This window comes from Pogona vitticeps, chromosome 3 (assembly GCF_051106095.1).
Source record: "Pogona vitticeps strain Pit_001003342236 chromosome 3, PviZW2.1, whole genome shotgun sequence".
Lineage (NCBI taxonomy): Eukaryota > Metazoa > Chordata > Lepidosauria > Squamata > Agamidae > Pogona > Pogona vitticeps.
The window spans coordinates 8,238,993-8,260,972 of NC_135785.1; the positions used below are offsets into that span (position 1 = coordinate 8,238,993).

Sequence of the window (21,980 nt, forward strand, 5' to 3'; positions counted from 1 at the left end):
TTGAGAAAGCAGAATGGAGGCTTGTTGCCTTTTGGTTCCTTAGCAACCACAACCTGCTTTCTCAGGTGTAACTTCCCAAGCTGAACATGAGTTATATTCTTGAAAGCTTTCAGAGCACAGACAAGAGTTCCGACTCCTGTCCTCTGAAGATGCCGGCCACGGAGACTGGTGAAACGTTAGGAAGAACAACCTTCAGAACACGGCCAAAGAGCCCGAAAAACCCACAACAACCATCTGAACATGAGTTCAGCCTCTAACCAAGAACTTCTCCCTGCTTTACTGAGTGCCCAGAAGACCGTGAAAAGTGCTTGACAGGTTGCCATGTATTTCCTTTAGCCTCAAGTTCTAGTGGTCTACCATCTTTCATTCTCCACGACATGCACTAGCAGTGGAGGCAAACCTTTTTCGGCTCGAGTGCCCAAAATGAGGGGGTGGGGAAGAAACCGGAACAGGAAGTGGTAGTTTCATGGGGAATCATGGGGACGGACAGGAAGTTAAAGGGGGAATCATGGGGACGGACAGGAAATTAAAGGACTCAGAACAGGAAGAGAAAGGGGGAATCCCAGCTGCAGCCACTTCAAAAGGTTTGCCGCTTGCCAGAAGAAAGGGCTTTGCGTGCCAACTGTGGCATGCGTGCCATAGGTTCACCATCACTGCAGACGGATCGACGCATGGGTGGCGGTAGAGATGTTCACGTCCACCATGTAGCTTTGCAAAGATAAAAGGTTCCCATTGGCCTTGATGCAAGAAAGTCTAACATTTCAACAAGTCACCAACTTGCAGACTCTGATTTGGTTTCTTCTCTGTCTTGCACGCAAGACATAAATGTGGGACTACCTCCAAAAAACCCCACAAACCATCCTTTGTTCTTCCTTTTTCAGAAAAAAGGAACTTCTTTAGTTCTATACCCGGAGATAATTGCTGGTTATAAATGGGAAGACCTTTTCTTAAGGAAGTCTTGACTTCCCAAATGCCAGATCCTGCTAATCTTTAAGCTAGACATTTAACTAGCCTCTTTTTTTTGGTCAGGCTGTACCTAGAATGAAGGTTGCAATGAAACCCAGGTAGGGGAAAGATATTGCTTCAAAGTCGGAAGGCAGTCTGGAAAACTGTGAGGTTAGGGTAGGAACCCTACAGACTCCATCAAGGAGACAAGATTATGAGCAGCCATAATTGGTTAATTAGTGGAAAATTAAAAGCAGGGCTGCATCTGGAAAGCGCAGAGAGCACACACAAAGCTTCACTGAAACATTTTCAACTGGCAAATATGCATACTTAGGATGCCAGATGTCAGCTTACATTTTCAAAAGATCAACTAGTCCTCATGATGGCAGTAGGAGGAGTAAAAAAGAAACAGGCCACAGCAGCTGCATATGGCTTTGCATGAAATGCTGAACTGAGATTTTATTGACCAAGATATGGGACTTTAAGGGCCATACAGGCTCTTCCCCCACCTCAGGAATCTTGTTTCTACTATAAGGTACCATACTGTCATTATTTCAAGATCTGGAACTGCATAGCAAAGGATATTGAGTTTTGCAGAAAAAAGATTAAGGCCCTCTGTGTTCCTATTAAAGTCTAATGTGGTGCTAAAATAATGATTGACTCAAGTTAAAGGTGCAAAGATCACTCTATGGAGAGACTACAATAACAATTCTGAAACTTTTCAGCACAAGAATCCTGTGGTGATTTATGAGGAACCGTCAGGCTTCCCCTTATCCCTCCTTCCTTTACCATCATCCAACCTCACATTTACAAAAAAGAAAATAAAATAAAAATGCAACATCTGTTTGGAAATTAAACACAAAAGCTAGTAACAAAAAGTGAATTGTATGGCAATGACATCTGAAAATAGAACCATTGTTGAAGCCAATAAAAATATGTTTTCATTATGGAAATCTCAAGTCTCTAAAATTTATTTGTGCTTTCTCTGAGAGGGGATGTTCCCAGTTTGAGAGTCAATTGACAAACATTTTACAACTCCAGGATGTCCAGCAGGGATGTGGTGATGATGATATGCAAATTTTTTACTTCCGTTTTGGTTAAAACTTGTATCTGTTATATAATATCTGTCAAGTTTTTTAAATAATGTTTATTACCTGTGGTTATTTTTATTGCCTGTGGTTTTTTTGAATCATCATCATCATCTTAGAACTGGAAGGTGTGTGTGGGGGCTCTCTCTGTGGGAGTGAATTTGGTGAAAAGTTCCAAGCTTGGGAAAGTTACTGTTGGGAGCTATAATTTCCCAGATCTCTCAGCCAGCATGCATCCGTGCCGACTGGGGTGTTTGAGGAGTTGTAGTCCAAACAAAACAAAAACAAAAGTAACGGCACAACTTTTTTGCAGTAGTGCTGAACTTCTCCAAAGAATTACAGAAAAGGAGTGCATTCAAAGGTCCTGGGATCGCCTGTGAATATGCCTCGTGCAAGACCATAGCACTGGTGCATCTAGACTAGTGCCGTTTACTCTGAGTAGGAGGATGGAACAAGGAGTAGCCTTGTTCCATCAAAATCCAGGAACTCAACCACAAATCTTCTATACAAAAATATGTCCTTCTTCAATGAACTATGGTACAACCTTCACCACCAGCTCTACTAGTCGGGGTTTCTCAGAACTGCAGTCCAGGAACAGCTAAGTTATCCAAGGTTGGGAACCACCGTTCTAGGAAATGTGTTGTTTTAAGGTAAACAAAGTATTTCGCCCTCATTTGAGCAGCTTTCTGATACAGTGGTGCCTCGCTTAACGATTACCTCGTTAAATGACAAAACCGCTATACAATGACTGTTTTTGCGATCGCTTTTGCGATCGCAAAACGATGTTTTAATAGGCAAAATCTGATTTGCGACGATCGGTTCCCTGCTTTGGGAACCAATTCTTCGCATTACATTTTTAAAACAGCGGAGCGGCGGCTTCAAAAGGGCTGCCCGCTGTGTAAAATGGCTCCCCGCTGTGTTTTTGGATTGATTCCTCGCTTTACAGGCACCAAAAATGGCCACCCCTATGGAGGATCTTCACTGGACGGTGAGTTTTTCAGCCCATTGGAACGCATTGAACGGGTTTTCAATGCGTTTCAATGGGATTTTTTATTTCGCTTAACGAGGATTTCACTGGAACGGATTATCTTCATTAAGCGAGGCACCACTGTATGTGTTGTGATGCTGGTGGGAGTAAACCTGATTTCCCTGGTGAGAATTTTGAAAGTACGGTACCTCCGTTTCTAAAGGAAAAAGCAGAGGTGCGGAAACCTTCATTTTTGGGGGTATAATTCGCAGAACGCCTCAGCTAGCTTGGCCACCAACCATCCTGGGTCAGGTTATGCTGGCCGCTGTAGTCCAGAAAAAAGGACTGTTCCCCACCTCTTAAGTTCCCATGGCAAAGCAAATTTGTTATTTCAAGAGAAAGCAGCGCCCTAGTGAATGAGTTACTCATAATAATGATTGCCCCGTGAGAATGTTGGAGGAAGGAAAGGAAATCTTATTGCAAACCACCTTTGCTGTGACCTGTGTAAGGTTATGCCTAGGGGGGGAAAGGAAACATACAGCCAAAGCAAAAACTGGCGAGAGAAATCTATGTCTGTGTTTCTCTTCACACGATTGTGAAGCTGCTGTTCTAGAGACAGCATAAATCTGCCTTTGAAATAAAAAGGAAGGCATGCGGTCGTTATAAAATACAAGAGTAAGCGATACCTTTATTGTTGTTGTTTAGTCGTTCAGTCCTGTCCGACTCTTCGTGACCCCATGGACCAGAGCACGCCAGGCCCTCCTGTCTTCCACTGCCTCCCGGAGTTGGGCCAAAGATACTTTTATAGGCCACCACACACACACACACAAAATCATACAGTCTGCTAGCTTTTGTGGATCAAGACCGTCCATGTCCTGATCTGTGAAAGTTAGCAGACTGTATGATTTTTTTTTTAATGATCTATAAAAGTATCACCAACTCTTGCATCTGTAGAAAACTGCCGGGCTCAATGGGGAAGTCCATTCCCATTTGTGGGGTGAGAAACAGAGTGTTCATGAGCCTGTTTGCATGACAGAAGGTGCAAAGGGCCCAAACTCCTCTCTGCCCTTCCTCTATTTTTATTTTATTTATTTATTAGATTTTTACCCCGCCCCTCTAGATCATGTCTACTACTAGTGCAGTACAGTGGTGCCTCGCTAGACAGTTACCCCCCATGACAGTTTTTTTTGCTAGACATTGACTTTTTGCGATTGCTATAGTGATTTGCAAAACAGTGATTTCTATGGGGGAATTTCGCTGGACAATGTTTGGTCCCTGCTTCGCAAACCGATTTTCGCTAGACAACGATTTTGACAGCTCCCTCCACGCTCGCAAAACAGGTGTTTTGGGGACCTAAGCTTCGCAAGACAGCGATTTAAACAGCTGATTGGCGGTTCGCAAAGCGGCTTTCCTATGGCTGATCTTTGCTAGACAACGACGATTCTTCCCCATTGGAACGCATTAAACAGGTTTCAATGCATTCCAATGGGGAAATGCTTTTCGCTAGACAATGATTTCGGTAAACAGCGGTTTCAGTGGAACAGACTATCATCGTCTAGTGAGGCACCACTGTACAGTATAAGTAAAACTGTGATCCCATTCAACACAGTCCTTCTGAGCGATGAGACTCTTGTACAGCTAGGAGTGGCACAAATGAGAAAAGCGGAGTGAAATAGAGTCCATAAACTCTGTGTTTGTCACATATAGAATGTCTGCCTGCAGAACAGAGATGAGCAATTCTGGAAGGTCTGGGGACCAAGGTTCTGACCTCAGGACCATCCATGGTGGGGGTCAGATCACCAAAAATGCCCGAAGCAGCTAGAAGGCCATTTCTGGTTTTGAGAAAGCCAGCTTTTCTGTATGCTAACACACTGAAAGCTGCCTCCATGGCCCACATAAAAGGTAAACAGTTACTCCTGGAAGCTCTGAGAAGTGATAATCCAGCAGTATTCATCAGCAAACAGGGGCTCGGAGGGAAGGCTGGGATAGGCGCTGCCTAATTGAGGAGCCCCGTGGTGCAATGGTTAAACTGCACCACTGCCGTGAAGACTCTACTCACAAATTGAGTTTCGTCCTGGGCTGACCAAGCCTTCTGTCCTCCTGCGGTTGTTAACTGGAGTATTCACTGGCCGAGGCAATGTGTAAAAGCAAATGCAAAGCGTGCCGCTTCTATACTGCCCCATAGCACTTGAAAGCACTCTCTGGGCAGTTTGCAACTTCATTATGCAGGCTACACATTGTGCATAATTAAACGGTAAACCGCCCAGAGAGAGCTTTAAACACTATGGGTGGTATATAAGTGGTGCACTTTGTTTTACTCTCACGGCAGAGGAGAGATCCAAGGAAGCTCAACGCAGGTTTTGGCTTCAGGAAGGATGACAGATCAACTTGTTTCCTCGGTGCTTCCCCCATTCGCTTCTTTTACAAAAAAGCTGGATCGTGCCTGCTTTTGTTGCCTTTCAAGCCGGGCGGGGTGAATGCACAGAAGGGTGGGACCTTCGCCGAGCCTCGTCCCGGCCGACATCTGCTTCTGTTCCCACCCAATCCCTGTCTCTGGTTTTGTTTCGCGTTGTGCGGGACGGGTGACTTGTGAGTCACCTCGCCGCACCGCTCTTGCTAGTTTCCCTGTTGGAAATGAGTCACCAGCCGGCTGGACAGAGCCACCCAAGAAAGAGAAGGGAATGGTGGGCAAATGACACAAGGGAGTCTGATGCACGCATTCACCCCGCCAACCTGCAAGGCCGCTGCGACATCCTACGCACATAGGAATGGAGGAGGAGAAGGCCACGCTCCAAGGAGGAGGATGACATGATATGGTCACCTCTAGGCCCTTCGCCTCCCCGCTTTCAAAAAATAACATTTTCTCAATGCTTGATTTCTCAGAGCCTTGGGTTGGAGAGAAGGATCACAGCCCACGGCTTCCAGAGGCTGTGGTGAACCTCGACAAAGGGCGAAAAAGGGCACCCATGGGGACATTTTGTGTGTCGTGGGTGCTGCGCGGCACAGGCAAGCCGTAGAGGAAAAGGGATGAGAGGGGATCGATTGACAGGAAGCTCAAGTAAAATTGTTATTGCCTTTATTCTGCCCATGCCCTCCAGCAAAGTCCAGATGGCCAGTACACGCACTCTTACACATGCAAGCTCGCCAGCTCCACGAGGGGAGCGACCCCTCCCTCCCCCCCTTCGCCCCCCCTCGGCTCAGGGCTGCAGCGGCCTTTGGGAAGAAAGCGACGAAAGGAAAGAACCAAAAAAATAAAATAAAATAAAAATTAAAAACGTGTTCCAGTCCTTTTTTTGGCAGCAATCACAGCGTGTGTCAAGGAACGTATCCGCAGAGATGGCGGTGCGGCTGACAAGAGCCTGCTCCTTCCTGCATAAAACATGAGATCGGGGAGGACGCGAGGGGTAGCAGACGCTCGTTCACTCAGCCGAGCCTTTCCTTCTCTCCCGGATCCTGAATCCCGCTGGGCAGGCCTTTTGTGTGCATCTGTCCATCCGTTTGTCCGTGTGTGATCCCTGTGCAAACTCGTGCGGTTGGGCCTCTGGAAACACTGAGCTCACAAAACGCAAGCAGCTGAAGACTCTCCTCTTCCACCCCTGGCATGGCTTTATAGTTCCGAAGTGCCAGGTCCAGGTGGACCGACCGCCGTCTCCCCAACGGGCATTTCTTGGCCATCTCCCCAAGGAGAGCCGGCCAGGTGCATTGCACTGTCTCAGGCTGCATAGAGGGGGTGGGAATGCCCAGCTGCATCTCCCGCCCTCCCCTTCTTGCTCACGAGGTGCCGCGCTAGCAGTGTTCCTTCGTTCAATGACCTCTTCCCTCTTTGCCAAGATAGAGGACGGGAAGTCACCCTCCCCGTGAAGACTCGCTTGTGAGCGCCGGGAGAGAGACGCCCAAAGACGCTGGAATAGTCCATGCCAACGGCGCGGGTGAGAGGCAGCAGGCGACGATGAACCTCAGGGCCAGTGAAGGTGGGGGACAAAGGAAGGGAAGAGAGGGCAGAAGCCCCCCTCTCGCCCCTGCATTAATCTTGTCTTCAATATGAAGACTTTGCATTGCTGGCGTACCATTCAAAACACGCACCAGCAAAACAGAAAAAAAAAGGAAAATAGAAAGCAGGGATCCTTCGGGCCCCTTCCCTAACCCCTATCCCCCCCTTGAGTGTCTTTAATTTCAAGCTAGGAGCATCCTAGTCCGTTTCACCGCAGGTCTGCTGACAAGCCAAGAAGCCACGCAAAGATAAGTGTGTGGGGGGGCGGGAGGGGAGGAGGAGGGAGAAGATCCCTCTCCCCCAGTTTCTGGAAGCTGGGTAGCACCACAAACGAGAATTCTAGGGAGATACCCAAGTAGGTCTGTTCCAAAACCAGTGTCCTCCGCCGTCAAACCTGAACCGGCAGCGTCTGGTTCATTTGTAACCTCATGTCCTGTATGCTGCTGAGGATCTTCTTTTGGTGTCCTGCTAGCGTCACTCCTATCCTGAGCAGATCCCTGGAAGGAGAGAAGGGAGACAAAGAAATCAGGAACGTGCAGAGAACGGAATCCAACTCAACAGGGATGAAGTCGAAGCGAGGGTGTTGTTTCTAGACGGCCTGGAGACACCGGCCACCAGGAATCATGGAGTGGGAAGGGGCCCTCTAAGGCCATTGGTGCAGGAATCCAAAATCAAAGCAGTTCTGAGAGATGACTGCCTAATTTTCTCTTCAGTGCCTCCAGGGTTGGAGCGCTCACCGCCTCCTGAGGTCATGGGTTCCATTGTCGTACTGCTCTAACAGTTAAGAAGTTTTTCCCCCCTGATATTCAGCACAAATCTGGCTCGCTGTAGGTTGAACCTATTATGATGTCTCCTGAACTCAGGGACGATCGAGAACAGATCCTGCCCCTCCTCTGTAAGACTACCTTTCAAGGATTCGAAAAGTGCTCTCCTATCTCCCCTCAGCCTCCTTTTCTCAAGGCTAAACATGCCCAGTTCTTTCAGCCTCACCAGTGAAATACCATTGAGAATTGATGGTAAGCAGAGTCTTGCCTTAAAAATGGGAACTAGGAAGTTGTAAGTACCTTCTCCCATCTGCAAGCAACAAGACGGTGACAATTCTGACCTATTCCGACAGTGTTATGGTAAGACTGGGTCAGATGATGACTAGAAGATATTGTAAATGGTTCACCAATATATTACATGTGATAAATACTATTTGAACTGACTTCATTTTTTTTAACTCAAAGCTCCTCTTTCGCTGATCCCACCTCTTCTTACACTAGCATTTGACTGGAACTTTGTTTATTAGTTGATACATTTTCTTTCCTCCCATGAGCTAAAGACACATATACTTCTCCTCTCTATCCTCACAAGGGCCCTGCAAGGTAGGCCAGGCTGAGAGAAAAGGTCTGAGTAACTCCAAGTCATCCGTGAGTTTTATGGCTGCGCAGCATCCAGATCTCCAGAGTCCCAATGCAACAGAAGCTTGCATTTTTAAGAAACCAGGGCCATGTCTTCATGCGCGTGTGAATAAGAAGATTCTCAACCTTTTACACATTTTTCTGTCCTGAAAGAATCCGCTCCTGGCTCAGGGGATACTAGAAATTGGCCCTAATAAAGTACCAATTTAAAGCTGTTGTTTTTTTTAAAGTGCTGAAGTCAAGACAAATGCATGGTTTTGATGGAATCTACATCTTATGCAAATCTCCAAATCAGGACTTGCCATGTTCTGGGGAAGAAAAATATTTGAGTACTGGGTGATGCCGACATATTGTAAGCTATACTCTCTGGACACTGAATTCAAGCAGAATGCGAAAGTATTAATGTTTGGCTCCCCATTTCTCATTGCAGTTCACATGGGTAGTAGCCGCGCTGGTTGAGGAATTACGAGAGGCGAGTTCCAAAAGAGTTAAGTTTCTTCTTCTTCTTTTAGTTCTGAATCTAAGCAACCTTAAACAAGGTTTCCGTAGGGCGGTTTTTCATCCTGTGATCTCAACGCAGAAGCACAGAAACAGATTGGACTACTGTTTTTTTTTTCTTTTTAAGAACAAAAAGAAACTGAAGTTCTCTGTTAGATCATACCAAGGCTCCATCTAGTCTGGCACCTGGCTTCCAGTAGTTACCAGGAAGTTACTACACCTCAAAGCTGCAAAATGTGTGGCAACACTTCAGCTCAATGTCTGAAACTGAAGGCAGTGGTGACTGGAATCTCTCCACAGTAAAGGAGAGGAGGTTTTAAATTCCACTTTTAAAAAAAACTTCTGCATAACTAAAAGAGTAGTGAATAGGAAGGCGTATGAAACATGGCATGATTTATCAGTTTTTCAGCCATGACTGTTGTGCCCCGGCAATTCATATTGTGCAAGCTATTGTGAAAAATACTGGGCGAGGCGTCTCCTGCACGGCTGGTTGTGCATCCGATTGTGTGACCTGTTCTGGAAGTAGCATCTCACCAAAGAGTGCAACCACTTGCACAATGTTAGTTGTGCATGTGGAAATCCCCAAGAGGACGCGGGCCTAAATATATTTTTTTTAAATGAGAGAATAATCAACCTACAGCAGGAGCCAACAGATTTCGGTCTTGCATCATTATAATGATTATCACCTTTATCAGCGCAGCCATCAAATTAAGCAGACTCCCTTCTGTCCAGCCATGTACCTCAAACTGGCAAAGCTAAAGGTCATACCCAGGAAATCATCACGGCATAATTAATCTGGACCCAAGTGATCCATTCTGAGTGCAGTATAGCACCTTAAAGACCAACAGCTATATTTTAATGTGAGCTTTCCTGGATCAGGTCCACTGACCTACTATAAATATAGCAGTCAGTCTTGAAGGTGCTTAAGAACATCAAGTTCACCTTCGGGGCCTATTTACTCCAGCATTCTTGGCGAGCACTGCCACAAGAACCTAAGCAGTCCACTAGATTTCAGCCAGAAAACAACAGTTCAACCATCTGCCCACGTATGGCATTCAGTGTTCACAGTTCCACTGAACATATTTCTAGAAGCAGTGTGAATGTTGGATTAATGCTGGGGAGAAGTAGCTCCAGATCCTCACTTTGTCAGGAAATTCAACAGGTGACATTAATAATAATAACAACAACAATAATAATAATGTGCTGTCAAGTCAGTTCTGACTTACGGAGACCCTTTCCAGGGTCTTCCAGGTGAAGAATACACAGAAGCGGTTCCCCATTCCCTTCTTGTGGGGGGCATCCCTGGGACTTTGGGCAGCTTGCCCAAGGCCACCCAGGCTGGCTCCTCTCTCAGGAGCCACAGCAGGGAATCGAACTCCCAAACTCTGGCTCCACAGCTAGATATCTAAATCATTGTGCTATCCCAGCCAGCTGGGCAACCTTAAACCAGTCATCATCTCTTCAGCGCAACCTCCTTCCCAGGACTGTTCTGAGGATTTTTTTTTTTAAAAAATGGGAAGAAGAGTCTTGACCTCAATGATGGAAAGATGGGATATAAATAGAATGAACACACAAAAAAACCCATAGAGGGATGTCCCTAGGTAAGATCATAAGAAGATGTTGGTCTCCTGTTACATTAACGGCTGCACTAGAACTTTGAATCTCTCTCTCTCTCTCTCTCTCTCTTTTTGCCTGCCATATAAAGTGAACTGGAGACGGTAGGTGAAGGAACATCTTAGCCTGAAGCTCCTTCCCGATCATGTCCAGGGATGACAGAGGTACCAGACAAGTACCCCCCAGTCTTGCTCTTAATTCTGGCCCTCCTGCCTGGATAATTCTGTAATCTGTCATCTGAAAAAAACACCCCCAACTCCTTCAACCTTTGGAATGAAGCCCGACTTTTCTTGGCTTCTCAAAGCCCACCCTTGCTCACGAGAGATTTCCTAAGCCCGCTGCCAGGTGTGGAATGCTTTTACCCCCTTTTTACGACAAGCCCACCTCTGGGCTGCGCTCCCTGCCTGCTGGCCTCCGAGCACCCCTTTCCCCCTTCCGACATTGTCTCCTACTTACTCTGCTGTCATTTGGGCCACCAGATCGAAGGAGGCAAAGCCGGCGTTGACAAAGTTCTCTTTGTACCGTCCCATTTTGATAGCGTCAAGCCAGTCGCCCACAGTAGTGAAGGTTGTGTAATCCGGGACAGTGCGATCCAGGAGTGGCTGAGACACGCTGCGGAGGATGAGAGAGCCCAGAAATCAGGCAAGGCTCGGGGGGGTGTAAGAAGGGCTGTGGCCGACCGAGGCACGGAAACGGACCTGGCAGTCACAGGAGGCTAATAAAAAGGGGCCATCCGGTTCCCTGTCCACCCTTTGCGCTCTTCTCTCTCTCAGGCCCCCGGCGCTGCCTGCCTCCAGCCCCCAAGTCTACATCCATGAGAGCTAGAAACTTGACCGGGCTAGTCCAGACACAGCAGATTGCCTGTGCTTGGAGAGGGTGAGGGGGCAAACGACACTGACCCAGACTGCACGCTGGCGATGACTTTCAGGCTGGCTGCGTTACGGATGAGCTTGTCCAGCGTGTTCACTATCTGTGCAAACTTTGGGCGAAGGTTACGATCCCGCACCCAGCAGTCCAACATAAGCTGGTGCAGTGCCGTGGGGCAGTCCATCGGAGGCGGGAGGCGGTAATCCTGCTCTACGGCGTTGATCACCTAGAACGACAAGCAACAGCCGGCGTCGGTCATCCAGCCTTCGCTCCTGCTCTTCCTCTTCCTCCTCCTCTTCCTCTTGCCAAGTCCCTCCATCCCAGGCTCCGGAGTGCATACTTACATCCTGGTTGGACATGTCCCAGTAAGGCCGCTCGCCGTACGACATCACCTCCCACATGACAATCCCGTAGCTCCAGACGTCGCTGGCGGAAGTGAACTTGCGGTAGGCGATGGCTTCTGGAGCCGTCCACCGGATCGGGATCTTGCCGCCCTGCGGAAAGATACACTTGAGACAATTAATTAGTGCCAACCTCTTTCCTCCTCCTTGGCTCCTGCTAGCGTTTGCGATCAGAGAACCGAGTTCTCCTTCCACTGCTGGGGGTGGGATGGGGTGGTGTACTTTGGAAGGAACTTCGTGAAGCCAACGCCTTACGGTAGGCGTGGAACACCCCCCGCCCGCACATCCCTGAAAGCCAGACTCCAGAATGGCTTGGGGGGGGGGAAGAGTGGAAATTCCCAACCAAGTCTGAAATGCTCAGTCCACCTTCCTGCCCATCCATTGCTCTCTCTTCCTGATCCTCTGACATCCCCGTCTCCAAGCCGTAGAGCCAGTGTTTGTCCGTAGACAGTTTCAGTGGTCATGTGGCCGTCGCGACTAGACATGGAATGCCGTGACCTTCCCACCGTGGTGGTCCCTATTTACCTACTCGCATTTTACACACTTTTGAACGGCTAGGTTGGCGAGGAGCTGGGACAAGCAACAGGAGCTCACTCCGTTGCGTGGATTCAATCTTACAATCTGCTGGTCTTCCGACCTTGCAGCACAGAGGCTTCTGCTGTGGTTTAACCCGAAGCACCACCACGTCCCTTAGATCCCTGCATAGTGCTTCCTAAAAAAATCCCCACTGGCATAAGATTTCTCTGAAGGATGGGTGGGGTAGCGAGACCAGAGGCTGGTCCCACAATGGCCAGTTCTGCAACCTTTCCTCATCTCGTAATCGTATGGAGTGGCACGCTGTCCCGGGAAGACTTCCACATACCAGGGAGCTGGTGTACGTGGGGTCCGAAGGGTCATCCTCCAAGAAGCGAGAAAGCCCAAAGTCTGACACTTTGCACACCAGGTTGCTGTTGACGAGGATGTTGCGCGCTGCCAGGTCCCGATGCACGTAATTCATCTCGGAAAGATACTTCATGCCGGCAGCAATGCCGCGCAGCATGCCAACCAGCTGGATCACCGTGAATTGCCCGTCATTCAGCTGAAGGAGCGAGAATCAGGGTGGTCAGAGGAGGAGAAAGTCATGCACATCCTTCCATCACAGAAAGGGTTGTCTCGTTAAATCAGGCTGGAAGGAGTATTCTGCCCTCTGCAAATCCACAGCTACCTTGGCTTGTTTGTTCTAAATAGGCCTACTGTGCCTTTCTCTTTAAAAAAGAACCCAAAGGCAGCTAACCTCATTAGAAGACAAAATTTAAAGATCAAAACCAATGAGTATACAAATATAAAAAAAGGAACAGATACCACTCTGAGAAATAGCAAACAAAAGCGATTCAAAAAACACATGCAGAGCAGCAATGCGTAACAGTCTACTTAAACATCCCACTTTAGGCAGCCTGTCAAGGAGGGACGGCTTGCCTGAAGAGAAAGGTCTTTGTCTTCTTGAGGAAGGCCAGCCAAGTTGGGGGCCCGCCTTGGCCTCCAGTGGGAGGGAGTTCCAAAGTCTGGGAGCAGCCACCGAGTAAGGTCTTCTCCCATTTCCCCACCAAAAGCCCCTGTGAAGTTGGTGGGACCGACCGAAAGGCCTCGCCAGATGATCCTAACCCCTCTGCAGGCTCATAATGGGAGATACGGGGTCTTTGAGATAGCTTGGACTCAAGCCATTTAAGGATTTATAGGCCTATCCCTTACTTTGCTCTCCCCAAGGCAAAGAGGCCAGACAGAGCTTTAACGCTATTTAAAAGGCCACGGTGCCCTCATCAGTAATCTGAACAGCAGCCCCTTCAAAGGGTTAAGACTGGACAGTCCCCTTTGCACGTGCCAGTCTGACATTTCTAAGCCCCGGTGCATCTTCAGGGCTTTTCCCTTGCACACTTACACACACATCAAGGCCTAGCAGTCGTGCAAGAGGCAGCCAAACCCAACAGTTCTGGGGGCTACAGCAGCAACCGCTTGCAATGAGATTAAAACAAAATAACTAACGGAGGAAGTAAATATCAAGCCCATAAGTGACCAGGCATCTATTTTTTACTTTTAGTATTTTTTCAGCCATGCTCCTGGAGGTCTCTATGAATGAGGAAATCTTTTTTTTTAATGTTTATTTTTTATTTAATCTTCTTGTTTCAAGGGAGCATCTGGTAGACTCTGTAAAGCCTGAGGGTCTACAAGAGCAGAAGTCTGAAGAAGTGGGTATGGAAGGTTTCTGCTTCAAAAATGGTACAGCCGTGATGAAGGCCTGTAGCAGTACACGAGGGGCTTCCTGCCAGAGAGGGAATGAAGTGGGAAAGGCTGTTCTGGTTGCCCTTTAACAATGTTAAGTAGTAAATGAGTAGTCTGTCTCTTTTTGTGCATGCTCTCTGTGTGTGTCTGTACATGTGCATAGATGTTTGCCTCCTTTCTCAAGGGGAAAAAGACGAGTTTCCTACAGCTACATTTTGCAGAAATTATGGGGATTTCCTGCTGCTGGCTGGAATCAAGGAATCTCAAAGGGCTTCAGCAATTCCTCTGTGAGGTGTCCCCTGTTGTCAAGACCGCTGAAATGGAGGTGCAATCTAGTGTGAATTCTTCACATCCCTATGCTGCTTCCCCCTTGGTGCCAGGCAGAACCTCAACTTCGTTTCTTTCAAAAATGGAAAGCAAGTGTTTTTGACTTTGGAGGTAAGGCAAAGGTGCTTGAAAACACCACACAAAGTTTACTGAAATCTTCAGAAACCAAAGGGGGCTTTCACACTGAAGGAAAGTGCCACTATCCGATCAGAAATTTTTTTGTCTCTCCCCCTGACCAGGCAGAGGTGTAATCCGTTATGAAAAATCTATTCAAAGTTCTTCAAACGGCATGATTTATACAAGGATTCAGCTTCCTCCTGAGCCAACAGACACCCACGTACAAAACCACATTGGAATATATGTTGTCCTACTTGGAATATTTTAATATTCAGCCAACTGCAAGAGGAATAAGTGAAAACGGCAACTACCGTATTTTTTGCTCCATAAGACGCACCAAATTTTTAGGAGAAGAAAAGAGGAAAAAAATAATCTGGGAATTTCAGCCTGCTGGGCCAGCGGGGGTGAGGGTGGGAAGCCTCCAAAGGGTCCGAGAGTGCCTTCTAGGACCCTTCAAAGGGGTTGTTCTGAAGGGTCCTGGAAGCCAGACTCAGACCCTTGGGAGGCTCCCCCCCCCAAACGGGGCCAGTGGGGGCGAAATCACCAGCTTTGCTCCATAAGACACACAGACTTTCTCCCCACTTTTTTTTTGGGGGGGGGAAGTGTGCCTTAGCAAAAAATACAGTACTAGTACTTAGCAATGTATGTATCGAGCAAGAACTACACGTTTAAAAAGTGACCTGATATGAAGATTATTAATAGTTATTTTATCCTGCCTTTCTCCTCATTCAGGAACCCAAGGTAGCTTTACAGGAATGACTAGGGGAAAAGATCCATTAAGTTATAACATTAGAATGTAATTAAACATAGTGATCATTGTACTAGGAAGCGGACTCTTATTCAAAAAAGCTGCCACTGAAATAAACCTGCAGTTGTTAAGACATCAACACTACTTTTGTGGGGTATCTCTGCCCTCTTTTTCTCGCATGCAATAAAAGGCCGCTAACTTAAAATAATTGGAAAAAACACCCCAACGCATTTTACAAAATGGGAGGAAAAAAGAAAAAAAAAGAGACAGCATCATTAAGGCCCATTTCTCTGCAACCCGATTTGTTGCCAAATGCTTGTCAGAAGAGAAAGGACTTCACTCGCTGGCTGCAGGGAAGAAAGCCTCCTCTGAGAGGCTGCAAATCGTTTTGAACCCAATTATTTGGAAAGTGGCATTAAAAAAAAATTAAAAGAGCAGAGGGCGAGAAACACTGCAGAAGTCCCCCTTACCCGTAGGAAGGAGTCCAAGGCACAATTCTCCATGAACTCTGTAACAATCATGACTGGACGGCTCTTGGTGACCACCCCCTCCAAATGGATGATGTTGGGGTGGTCAAACTGCCCCATGATGCTGGCTTCGCTCAGGAAGTCTCGCCGCTGACGTTCCGTGTAGCCCACTTTCAGCGTTTTGATGGCCACAAAGATCTCCCGCCGGCCCGGCAGCTTGAGGCGCCCCCGGCAAACCTCCCCGAATTCACCTGCATAGGAGTGGCAAGAAAAGAGTGTTAAAAGCATGGACGGCGGGCTTCTCGGGGAGAAGCCCCCCACTTTCTTGCTCCTTCTGCAGAGAGGAACTTGCCTGCTCCGATCACTTCCTCAATTTTCACGCAAGAGATGTCGATCTCTTTGGCGAACTCCCGAACGGCTTCGTTGGGATCTTCGTAGGTAAAAGGATCAATATAAACCTTCATCCCTGGAGTAACTGCAAAAAATGGGATTCATGCCACCCTGGGGACTACTCGTACGGACGGGTAACAATTTCAAAAAACAAACAGACCCACAAACCCACAATGGTAAGCCCAGGTCTTTTCAATTTTAAAAGCTTTGGACTCCAACCCAATGCTGGACTGTTTATTCCAGAATCAGCCCTCCTCCCACATTTCCTGTTTCCCTAATATCCTGAATGGAGGGAGGTGGGGGCGAAGAGAGAAATCTTTTGGAATAGATTGCTTTGGCACTATGGAGAACAAAAGGAGGACGGGAGGGGGAGAAAATCCCACTTCCAGTCGGATTGGGATATAAAAGGATATTGATGGCCCTTGGCCATTCTTTGGAGAGCTTGAGAACTGGAAACTTAGCTAATTTGAAGGGGATAAACCTGAATTCATAGACTCTTAGAGGAGCATTGTGGCCCAGTGGTTAAACTGCAGTGCTGCAGCTAAAACTCTGCTCATGACCCAGCTTAATCCCAAGTAGCCAACGTGAGGTTCACCGAGCCTTCCATCCTTCTGAGGTCAGTAAATTGAGCACCCAGCTTGCTGCCGGGGGTGGGGGCAGGGCAGGGATGTTTAGCCTGCATAATTAAATTTTAAACCGCCCAGAAAGTGCTTTAAGTGCTATGGGGCAGTATATAATCAGCACACTTTGCTTTGGAAACTGGGAGCCAACCCTCGGAAACCTACCCTCTGATTTTCAGCCCTGGTGGGCGGGGCTCTGCCTCTCTCTCTCTCTCGTGTGGCTCCGCCCCTGTGTGCATAGCTCCGCCCCCCCGTGCTGGGTTCCGTCATGACCTGAACCGAACACGATCACTGTGCAGCGAAGGAAGGGAGCCGCACGGAGGCAAACGGAGTTGTGCATGCACGTACGCAGCGGAGTGGGAACCTTAGATGTGGCACACACAGATTTCACCGAGCAAGCACAAATCTTATAGAAGACAAACATTGGCACACATAGGAGGCTTTGCTGCCTGTGTAAAATATAAGTTGATACTCACTGTACTGCTGCAGCTTCTCTGTATACTCTGAGTCACTGCTGTTCTGTTGCTTTCTATCCAAAGAGAAAGGGGGGGGGAGGGGGAGGAGGAAGAATTAATGCCACTTCCCTCCCAATCATCCCATTACTGATGATCTGAACACAACACACAAACACACACACGTGTGTGGACACTCTGAGCTGTAATCTGCTCTACCATTCCACAAAAGTCACACATTAGACTATGTCGAAATGGGCGGCATATAAGCTCATATAAAATAAATAAAAATAAATACATTTATTCTAATGTCACAGTTCAAATGTCAACATTTAGACTTCCATCCTCATTTCTAATAAACTGCTCTTAAAGCAATTTCAGCTGTGTGATCTAATGCATGTGCACTGTAAAATTTTTGGGAGGCAGCCCTTGATATAACCTGGCAATACCATATGGTTCAGGGATAGGAACAGGCCACCTTCCAGATATAGCTGGACCGCAACTCCCATGATCCTTAGCCAGGATTGCCAATGGGGAGGGACCATGGGAGACGCAGTCCAGCAACAGCTGGAGGACTTCCATGTTCTCTGCCCTGATGTAAGGAGGAGGCTCCACTTTAACTCTCATGGGGCTAAGAGCTCAGATACAGGGTCCCTCTCCTCCCTGGAGCTCAGCCTTTCTCCGATCTCCCAACCCTTAGAGACCCAGTACCTGAAGCAGACGATGGCGATGACCACCACAGCTATCACAAAGACAAGACTTGCTGTAGCCGATCCCACAATAAGAGGCAACTCCTGGAAGCTCCTGCTACTGGAGCCTGTTGGAGAGCGGAGGGGAAAAGACGGGAAAAGTGTTTGAAGGTAAGAGCAGACAGCACAGTGAGAGAGGTTTGGAAGGCAGCAGCACATGGGGAAGGAAGCCTACCATCTTCCACCGGCGTCCGAAACTCCATCGGGAGGCTGTACTGGCCATAGCCGGCCACGGTGCGTGCCCGGACTTGCACCATGTAGGCGGAGTTGGGCTTCAACCCTTCCAAACGCACCATGTTCTTCTGGCTGGTGACGGTGTTGGCAATGCCATCGCTCTGGCCCTGCTGTGGGAAAGAGGGAAGGTGCGCTTTCAAAAGTGAATCCCAGACCCATTCTCGGATGATACGTGTACAGCTTTCTGAAGATACACAGGAGACAACTTCACAGCATGTCAAATCCTTCACCTTGGTAGCCTAGTCTTACTCTCACCCTTTCCCCCCCTCTCTGCATGTCTCTTTTACACCCTGCAGGAGGAACAACTTTGCTCTTGGCAATACAGTGGTGCCTCGCATTACGACGTTAATTCGTTCCAGCGAAATCACTGTAGAACGAAAACGTCGTAAGGCAAAAATAAAAAAGCCATTGAAACGGATTAAAACCTGGTTAATGCCTTCCAATCGGCTAAGAACTCACCGTCCAGCGAAGATCCTCCATAGGGGCGGCCATTTTCGGGTGCCTGTGCAGCGAAAAATGGCTCCTAAACACAGCGGGGAGCCATTTTGAAAACCCGACGATCAGCTGTTTTCATTGTTGGGAAGCGAAAATCGGTTCCCGAAACAGGGGACCGATCATCGCGCAGCGAAATTCCCCCATTCAAAACATTCGGAATGAACCACGACCCAACCTGGTTTGTTGGGCGTTTGGCTTCATGGTTTGTTCCGTGCCCATCTCTAGTCTACAGCCAACTCTAGCGGAAAGCTTTGGGACCTCATCAGAAGGCTGCAGGAGATCAGATAATCTCGTCCACTTCCACTGCATTGGGTTCTTTGAGGGAACTACGGCGGACAGCGATTCCCCTGATCCTTAGCCACCCTACGCAGTCGAAGTGTTCAAGGCCATCCACCCTCCTAATCTGCACAGCCCTGCGGACAGAAGCACTCCGGGAAAGCTGCGGTTTAGCAATGCACATTCCTCTTTCAAACAGGAAGTTGTCCTCCCACTTCTTTCGCCCTATTACTATTACCAAAAATAATATGAAATGCTAATAACAATAATCACAGCGGTGGCTGAGGATGCTCAACCACAGGTTAGACTGTTGGATGTGCTTTACATATCTTATCTCAATTATCTTTATAGCAACCCTTGTGAAATGTACTGGTCTCAGTATTTCCTCATTGCAAACAAGGGCCAAAACATAACCGACGTCTTCTACCCTCGAATGGGCAGTCACGGAAGCAAATTTTTCAATGGGTGGTCATGTGACTGATGGCAAAACCAGAAGAAGATGACTGTCTGCATGGAAGAAGATAGCCCAGAAAATAGGTCATCTGCCCTTTATGCAGTCATGGAAGCCAACAAGATTCTAGTCTTTGGTCCAAAGGTGAGAAAGATGGATTCCGTAAGATTTGAACTGGGGTCTCTCTGTCCCTCGGCTAAGCTTTCTGGCTGCACTGGAAGTGAGTGACATGAGCTAACCCACCTCTCCTTGAAAACCAAAGCTGGCCTCAGCGTTACCTGCCTGCGTTAACCCAAATTTAACGTAAGTGCTTGATCGGGGCTCCCATCACTGCTTAGGGAATTGGCTTTACCTTCTCAAAGTACTTGATCTCGTAGTCCAGGATGATCCCATTGGGCTGTTTCGGCGGCTCCCAAGAAAGAGTCATGCTACTGCCTGTGCTGCCGTGCAGGTGCATCGTGGGAACGGCCGAGGGAGCTGCAGAAAAGAAGGCGGAGGAAAATTATCAAGACTCTGCTCACCGCAGCAGAAGCAACAGCCACGGACCTCACGCCCACTCCGTTCAGCAGAGAAGCTAAAGAGAAAACGCCTGCCTTTGGCCTCAGGTGTCAATCCGGCACAGACAGGTGGGTCTACAGTTTGGCTGTCTTCCAAAGAAGAGGAGGGGAACCTCCATGCGGAGTTCTCCCTAAAGTTCCTGACCTGCTCAGCCAATGACGGAGGGATCCCTGTTGTCTCCAGTGAGTGACTGGAGATAACGCTAAATATTCCCCAGCAAGGTTAGGGATTCAAGCCGTTCCTGCAAGCAACAGCTGAGAATCCTTCGCTCCTCCTCCGCTGAAACCCCCCAACAAAGGCTGGAATCCTTCAAAACCGTGGTCCCCAACCTTGGGCCTCCAGATCTGTTCTTGGACTACATCTCCCAGAAGCCTTCTCCACCATCTCTGCCGGCCAGGATTTCTGGGAGTTGAAGTCCAAGAACATCTGGAGGGCCAAGGTTGGGGACCACGGCTTCAGAGCGTCAACATAGGGTTGATTTCCATGTGTTGAAAAGGGTAATTATCAAAACAGGTGGTGCCATCCTGTTTTCTAAGGCAACGGAAGGCAACTGCTGGAAGATCCAATCAACCCTGTGGAAGGAAAATATCTTTTGGCAATATCTCTCGGTCTATCCCCCACTCGCTGCCTTTCTGAAAGGTGAGTGAGATCTACGTGGCTTCCTGACAGCTGCCCGGGAATTGTGGGGGGCATAGGAAGGGCCATCAGAACTCTACAAAATGAGGGATTGCAGATATCGTAATTTCCACCGGTTGCAGGGGTGGGCAAGCTGAGCAAGCCTAGGGGCCAAATTTTCACCTTTGCATCTGCCATGGCCCTCATCAGGTACAGAAATGACATCTACCACCACCCCGCCCCACAAACCATCCCCGCACTCCGCTTCAGTTCCTTGGAAATGGATTTGCAAACTCGCCCTCAGTGAGTTTCACACTGAAGGCATGGGATATTTCTGAACCAATTTAAAAGGGAAAAATATTTTAGAATCCTATCCATCTCATTTTTTGCACTTTTTACATTTTAGGCCTCTGGGGTGGTGGGTGGAGGAGGCTGACTGAAATGCATCCGATGGTCCTCGTCTCGTCCGCTGCAGTCTACTCTCAGCTGATTCTTCTTTCTAGCCGGCTTTATCCACTGCCGGTCATGCTGACTTCTAATGAATTGCTTTTAATGAATTTTACTGGTTTCTTTTTCGTTTTTTTTATTATTTCGTTCTTTTCAGGTTTTTTTGCTTTATTGTGTTTATTCTTTGTAAATGTCGGGGGATTTTTTAAAAAAGGAAAGGCAGTGCAGAGATACTATTAAATAAATAAATAGCTTGTTTAATTTTATGCATGGCTACACTGATCCAAACTCATTAAAAAATCCATCCTGGGGCAGGGCTGCTTAGGCCAAGATTTTAAGAACAAAGAACGGAGATAACTGTAAGCAATTTCTGCCTCTGAAATGCTTTAAACAATAAGCACCCACATAGTCTGCTGCAGTCTCAGCATCTTTTGTTAGACAGACATCAGGACTGCCCCTCCACCCCGAGTATACTTCTCCCTTCAATAATGCTGTGGCTAGGGATACTAGAACGCTGTGTAGTTCAAAATCTGTGTATAACCGTCATGCCACTCAAAACGTAACTACAGTGGTGCCTCGCTTGATGACGTTAATTCGTTCCAGCGAAATCGCTGTAGAGCGAAAATGTCGTCAAACGAAACGAAAAAGCCCAGTGAAACGCATTAAAACCTGTTTAATGCGTTCCAATGGGCTGAATACCTGCTTGTTTTGCGAAGATCCTCCATACGGCGGCCATTTTTTGTGCCTGTAAAGCGAGGAATCCATCCCTAGAAAACAGCGCGGGGCCATTTTGAAAGCCAGCAGCCATTTTTGAAGTTGCGAAGAATCGGTTCCCGAAGCAGGGAAAGCGAAAAACCCCACTTTAAAACATCGTTTTGCGATCGCTTTTGCGATCGCAAAAACCTCATCATAAAGCATCTTCCTCACTGAGCGAGGCAATCGTTAAGCGGGGCACGACTGTACAATCACACAGGTTTTCAGTGGTTCCCAGCCCCACTAAAAAC

The 21,980-nt window shown here is 47.8% G+C and overlaps 1 protein-coding gene across 2 annotated transcripts in view; it reads right to left on the bottom strand.

The window, feature by feature from the left end:
- Positions 1–6,059: 6,059 nt before the first annotated feature.
- Positions 6,060–21,980, bottom strand: part of EPHB3 (EPH receptor B3) — a 109,187-nt gene continuing 93,266 nt past the window's right edge. The window contains exons 6-16 of one of the 2 annotated variants that reach the window (XM_078389775.1): positions 19,709–19,833; positions 18,076–18,244; positions 17,863–17,968; positions 17,176–17,228; positions 16,042–16,164; positions 15,693–15,940; positions 12,637–12,852; positions 11,718–11,882; positions 11,406–11,599; positions 10,963–11,118; positions 6,060–7,488 (exon numbers count right to left, since the gene is read on the bottom strand). In XM_078389775.1, coding sequence (XP_078245901.1) covers positions 7,380–7,488; positions 10,963–11,118; positions 11,406–11,599; positions 11,718–11,882; positions 12,637–12,852; positions 15,693–15,940; positions 16,042–16,164; positions 17,176–17,228; positions 17,863–17,968; positions 18,076–18,244; positions 19,709–19,833 — 1,664 coding nt within the window. In that variant the 3' untranslated portion in view covers positions 6,060–7,379. The remainder of the gene's footprint in view (positions 7,489–10,962; positions 11,119–11,405; positions 11,600–11,717; positions 11,883–12,636; positions 12,853–15,692; positions 15,941–16,041; positions 16,165–17,175; positions 17,229–17,862; positions 17,969–18,075; positions 18,245–19,708; positions 19,834–21,980) is intronic. The other variant, XM_078389776.1, reaches the window with a different exon arrangement.